Here is a 6,106-nt window from a genome sequence, read left to right on the forward strand (position 1 = left end):
AAAGCTGACACTTGCAGGACAAGAAAAGAAGATTACTTTATTATACCATATTATATAACACACTTAAAGCTGTCCTTCCTAGTACAATCTACACTAACAAATTGAGTAAAATCCATTCTCAAGAAGAAAAAAAACAAAGCAGTATGCATACTAACTTCTTCCTGATGAAATACTTATATCTGCAATCTGTAGCTTTTATATCTATTTTCTCATTCATGTGTTCAGAACACATCTGTCAATCTGGCTGGGATGTGTTTCTGCTTTGCAGCGTTCTGAAATTGTCTATGGTATGACAATTTGTGCTGCAGAGTTCTGCTCCCTCAATCCCACCTGAGAGGCCGATAAAGCGTTGATTGAAGACTCGTCAGCCCATTTGATAACACTTAAATCAAAGTTCTGCTCAGGGCGCGTTCGCCTGAGTCGTGAGTCAAAGAGATGTGCTTCACACTGACAACAATCTCAACTTCAGCAACAAAAAGCTGAGCCAGGGACAGTTTGGAGTGGATTTGAAAAGCTTTTAAGTCTGCTTAACTTCAGTATTTTCTGTTGTTAAAGCAATAAGGAATGATTTTTTTTCCCAGTGTCATAGAAAGCAGGTTTAAAAAGTACTTAGAACTTCCTCTATCTGTTTTATATTTTGGGGTATTTTGACACTTGTAAACTTGAATGAGGGGAAAATGTCGAAATGCTGCACTAATTTGCAAAAACATTTCAACAAGCATGACTTGTCCTATGGGAAAATCCCTGATATTTAAATGTGCCATGATGGGTTACTCACCCATCAAGATGCACGACTGACTCTTTCTACTGATTTTATTTTCCTTTAAAACTAAAAAAAAGCTCCTGAAATCAATCCATAGTATTCTTCTGATGAAGAGGATGCTGCATAAATGACCTGCCATGTGTAGTTATTAATTCATTTTAAAAATTCATTTTATTTTTTAATGTCAATGTTCTTCATACTGTCTTTGAAAACTGTAATGGCAGGACAAACATTATGAACCTTGAATGATAAAAGGTCTTTTTTAAGATAAAGGTACATCAAAAATGGTTAATTTGCTTTCTGATGAGGTTCCTTTTTCAAACTAAATGTACCATTTGAAATAAGAGCTTTAGCTCATATGTAACATCTTTTTGATTAAGCCCACAAGTTAGTAACAAAAACAATGTTTAAGGCAGAATGACATAATAATTAAAAGAAGGAAAACAATATTAAAACCCAAGTCTGTGTGAACTCACTTTAAATAATGTGTTTTATTGACCAAAGCATAAATAAAGGGTATACAGAGGGAATGGTGACCTAGTGGTTAGAAGCAGGGTGTTTGTGTCCCAAAACGGAGGCAAGATTGTCAGTTGCAACATCCCTCTGTGTCTCTAAGCTCTTAGCTTCAGTTTGTAGCTTCATGCTACCTTTATCTTTAAAGGGTTGGACAAAAAAGGGATTTTCCTTTCTTTCCTTTGCTAAATTAACTGATATACAGAATTAACTGAACTTTTCAATGATATTCTAATTCATTAAGAAATAGGATATTATAGTATTATATAAGGTTTAATTTCTAACCAGGAATCTGAAATAAACTGTAGGACAATCTGTTACTATGCTAAATCAGCTGTGATCTTACTTTAGGAGCTCCAGTCTAAGATCACTTTTGTTATTTACTATTTATTTTTACATTGCTTGCCTATTTAATATTTTTCTGTCATCTGTTCCTTACATTTTTCAACCGTCACTGAGCTTATTTTTCAGTCCTGGATGCCTCATATATATTAGTGTAACAGTCGTCGTGAGAAAGCTTCACCAAGTTTTTAACAAGTTTTCTAATTTTTCCAGATGTTGGCTCTCAATGCGGTTTGGTGGATGCTAAAAAAACTTTTTTTTTTTCTTTTTTTTTTACTATTTTGCATCGATAGAGGCCAACAACTTTTTTTTCACATTGTTAATTTTCATAAATTGAAGAATAATTAGTTTCTTTTGGAATAAATAGTGCTGTAACCATTTTTTCTCACTACAGTTTTAAAAGATCTTAACTGAATACTTGTTTTTGTATTTTTACAAACAAAAAATGAAGAAGAACAGCCTCCTGCCTTGCAGCCCAAAGGGAGAAAGACTTTATCTGACATTACTAAAAGGACTTTGTTAACTTCTTTTTGTATTAAGGTTCAAACTGATGGCCTTGTCCCACTTTATACCCCTGTGCCCATCTGCTATTTTGTCCCTGAGATCAGATTTTACCCTTAAACATGGTAGTGGATATGCTGAATAAAGGAAAATAGATTTCAAGACATTTTCCCAGCGCATACAAAACAAGCTTTTAGTCAGAAGTGTCTGGGGCATGCTTCATGATTTTCATGCCACCAGGACACAAAACCAGAATCAGGAAATTGTAGGGGATCAAAAGGTTCTGCCCTTAAGGTTTTTCATTATATTTATTTCATTCAGCTGCTTTCGGTGTTTGTTGTTCTTCAAAATATTCAGTAAGTATCAAAAAAAAAAAAAAAAAAAGTATGGGTAAAACATCAAGTATGATGATTAAAGAAGACAGAAATGATTAAAAATCAGAGAGAGAGAAAGAAGCAAATACTGTATGGGCAAATTGAATGTGGGATTTTTAGAGCTGGATCAATGATGAGGTCTATTTTCTAAGCATAAATAAAATAGCAGTATAAAAAAAATACTGGTCTCAAAGTAAAAATAGTGATTATTTGTGAAGTGTAAGAAAAGAGGTTCTTAACGTTTCTTACGAACAGAAATCTGACATTGTTGTGCATTTTTAAACAACCCTACTTTCCTCTCTATTAACCTTCCAAGTCAACAGCAATTACCCAAGATATTCGGAGAAGAGTTGTGGTTATCAAGGAGTCTGTTTCATCCTTTGGAATAATCTCTAGATTCCTTAAGAGGCCTCATTTATCTGTTCAAGTAATAAAATGCTAGCTTTAACGGCACGGCAAGGTCCAGCATTCATTCCTCATAGTAAGTAGAACTGAAGTGGATGATAATTTCTCCCAGAGGTAAAAATATTGTAGTTTAAAAAGTAGTGTAAAAATCCCAAGACAACATCAACAGTCCTTTTGAAGATGTGGGCTAAAGCTGGTACGGTGGGTCATCAATATCATCAACAACTAAAAATCCTGTGCCAACACAGGCTATTTGGCAGGTCAAAGAACCAGAATTTGAATACAATTTAAGACTGCAAGAGCAATCAGGGATAGAGTTTCATTTAAAAAAGATATGTCTAATGAAGCTTAAAACTTATAAATTTGACTAAATACTAATATTGCAATCTGAGACAAGACTTAGACTTGGACAACTTTTATTGTCATTTTGTATACACAGACTGTATGAATCTGAGAACTCCATCTCAACACTGGAGTATGGGGAGGTGGAGCATCATGGGTGGTCACCTTGCTGCAGGAGGAACTTGTGCACTTAACCAACTATATGACATTGTTGTATATTACAGTATATGGAGATGTTGAAATCTTGAAACAAGTAAGAAAAAGCTTGGGCCCTAGAGGGTCTTTAAATGGACAGTGAATCTAAACTAATTAAATTAATTACTAAGAGTCTTAAGAACCACAAAGTTATTGTTTGAAGTGGCCATCCAAGAGATTTAAACTCAGATAAGGGTCTGTTATGGTGTATTTGAGCCAGGTGGTCATCAAACTCAACTCCATTGGTCCATTTCAGCCAGGAAGAATGGGCCAAAGTTCTAGCAAACTACTGTGTAAACAACAAATGTATAACAAAAATCTTGTAAAATCTAGTTAATAAAGTTTCAAATTACTTCATTAGGATGTGCTACTTTATGCTCATAGCTACAGGAACACATGGCACTGTAGATGCCTAGATATGCTGGAAGTGGCATTTCAAATTTCAGCTGTTCTAATTAGATATGACTTGGTTTAATTGAAATTTAATCTGAAGCTTTCTTTTACATGCCGTCAGTATGTCTAACCACATGGGATTTTATCAACCACTTAATTGCTTATCCTTATTTGCTTTGCTGGCGCTGTCACAGGCCCACTGTGCTGTTATCAAATCACCAGAACCTGCAATTAATTTCACGTCGTAACCACCAGCTGTGTAGCATACACAGACCGGCTGTGAAAACAGCATTGACTCCATTCTGGGTTTTTTTTCTCTTTCCTGTTCTTGCAGAACGAGTACACGTGTCCACGCCCCCTACCTGGTGCCTGGCTGGGAGATGTGCCTACGATCCATTAACTCTCAGAACAAGGACTGTTTCAGATGACGCAACACATCAAAGCCCATCCCAGAAGTCTGGCAGGATTTCTCCCTCATCATTCAGATTCAAGGAGACGTTCAAATTGTGCTCCATGCAAATAAATTCAAGGCAACTATCTATACAACAGGAAAGGGGAGAAATTGTGGCATTTTTTTGTTATTTTTAAGATTTTATAATGTGTTTTTTTTTTATTCAGTCTTTGGCATTTCCCATGATGCTCACTTCACAAACACATGCGCTGATGATCGAGGTTTCCTGTTGTGTGGACGACAGCAGAGACTAATGAGAGCCAAGGGATGGATACAATAAAGCTGGCCGCCCACTGCAAAGACCATAACTGCTTATTGTCTCCATAAGGACAACATGGCACCGTACAAAAAATGCAAAGGGACAACTCATTAGTGGAAATGCATAGGACAAGCTGCTCCAACAACCCAGGGGTGTATAATTTAAAAGGGGGTTTGATATTTTCATTTCCTGTAAAACGTCATTATATAATCTTTCAATTTTTTTTTTATTTTATAAAAAAAAGAAAGACTAACCATGAGCTGTGATGGTATCTGCAATGGAGCAGAAAAGGTGTAAAATAAGCAGAGACATTTGCCTTGTCTGGTGGAAATCATGTTGTTTGAAGCATTTTCTCTTGGAGTGTTTTTCTATTTTTTTCCCAAATGAAATTAAAGATGAGAAATCCCTTTCAATTAGAAAAACACAAGAGGGACGGGAACAGATCAAGGACAAAATGTGATTTTCAGAAATTTTGCTGTTGATAATGTTGTATTTTTTTTATGTGTTTGAGCAACAAATACCAAAGAGCCAAATTAATGTTTCTTTGCTTTTGGCTCACCTTAGCATATAGGTGCATCTAAAAAAAATCATCATTACCATTGAAACGTTAATTTGTGTCCCTTCAACTCACAAAATGAAACTCTGGACTTCATGATAGCTTCAATATACTAATTGAAGTGTTTAGTATCACCAAAAGTTAGAATAGTGCATGGGATCAATGTGAAAAGAATTTCTAAAAGAGAAATACTATGGTTTTGCCTTCATGGGGATCATGCTGATTTGTTAGTTGCCCAGCAGATGGTTATAAGCCGCCTCTACAAGAAAAATAAGCCAGAAAAGGTCATTACCAAAGAAGCAGGTTGATTGCAGAGTGCTGCATACAAAGAAATAATTGGGAAGTTTAGTGCAAGGAAAATGTTTCAGACAGCCATGGAGAAGTCGTGAGGCAAAGCCCATTAAAAAGTGTATGGAGAGGGTGTGGATTGTGGGTGCAGTCAGTCCTTTAGGAGTTACCCAACAGACAATCCAAGTAAATGGGCTCAAACTGCAGCATCTGGTTAAGACTGTCCTGATCCAGTAGCAGCACCTTACTTAGATTGAGTATAAGTATTTACTGCATGACATATAATACTTTTTATTAGACTAGGGATGGGATGGTTTATGAAAACCGTCCGAACCGTTCGGTTCGACTGTCTCGGTTCGGTTCGCGTGTGTTGCGTTCGGTTCATGCGCTGCTCCTTTTTTTCATAGGCGACGCGGGTACACTCCAGAGCAGAAGGTGGCGGTACTGCGACCAAAGCCACCAACCAGTAGTAAGCAAGAAGAAGAAGAAGCGAAGCCGCGTAGCCGGGTGTAGCAGAAAAAAATCAGTTGTGGAGAATTGTGTGGGTATGGCGAGTTGGAAGACGCGCCAGCAGCACTTTATAGGTCTGCTGTATGGGACCGCTTTGCATTTAGAGTGACCTACGATGACGGCGGAAAGAAAGTTGTGGATAAAAGTGCAACCGTGTGCAAGCATTGTGCCACACGTTTTGTTCATGCTAACAGCAACATGACCAACATGTCAT

General features: G+C 36.8%; 1 protein-coding gene across 2 annotated transcripts in view; it reads left to right on the top strand.

Annotated features, from left to right (window-relative positions):
• Positions 1 to 5,818, top strand: part of lrrtm4l1 (leucine rich repeat transmembrane neuronal 4 like 1) — a 92,554-nt gene extending 86,736 nt beyond the window's left edge. For both annotated transcript variants that reach the window (XR_005279210.1, XM_038268251.1), the window contains exon 3: positions 4,163 to 5,818. Coding sequence is in view for 1 of the 2 variants with exons in the window: in XM_038268251.1 (XP_038124179.1) it covers positions 4,163 to 4,228 (66 nt within the window). In the remaining variant the exon portion in view is untranslated. The remainder of the gene's footprint in view (positions 1 to 4,162) is intronic.
• Positions 5,819 to 6,106: the final 288 nt, after the last annotated feature.

Source organism: Cyprinodon tularosa, unplaced genomic scaffold (genome assembly GCF_016077235.1).
Source record: "Cyprinodon tularosa strain WSP-4 unplaced genomic scaffold, ASM1607723v1 ctg7, whole genome shotgun sequence".
In the NCBI taxonomy this organism is placed as follows: domain Eukaryota; kingdom Metazoa; phylum Chordata; class Actinopteri; order Cyprinodontiformes; family Cyprinodontidae; genus Cyprinodon; species Cyprinodon tularosa.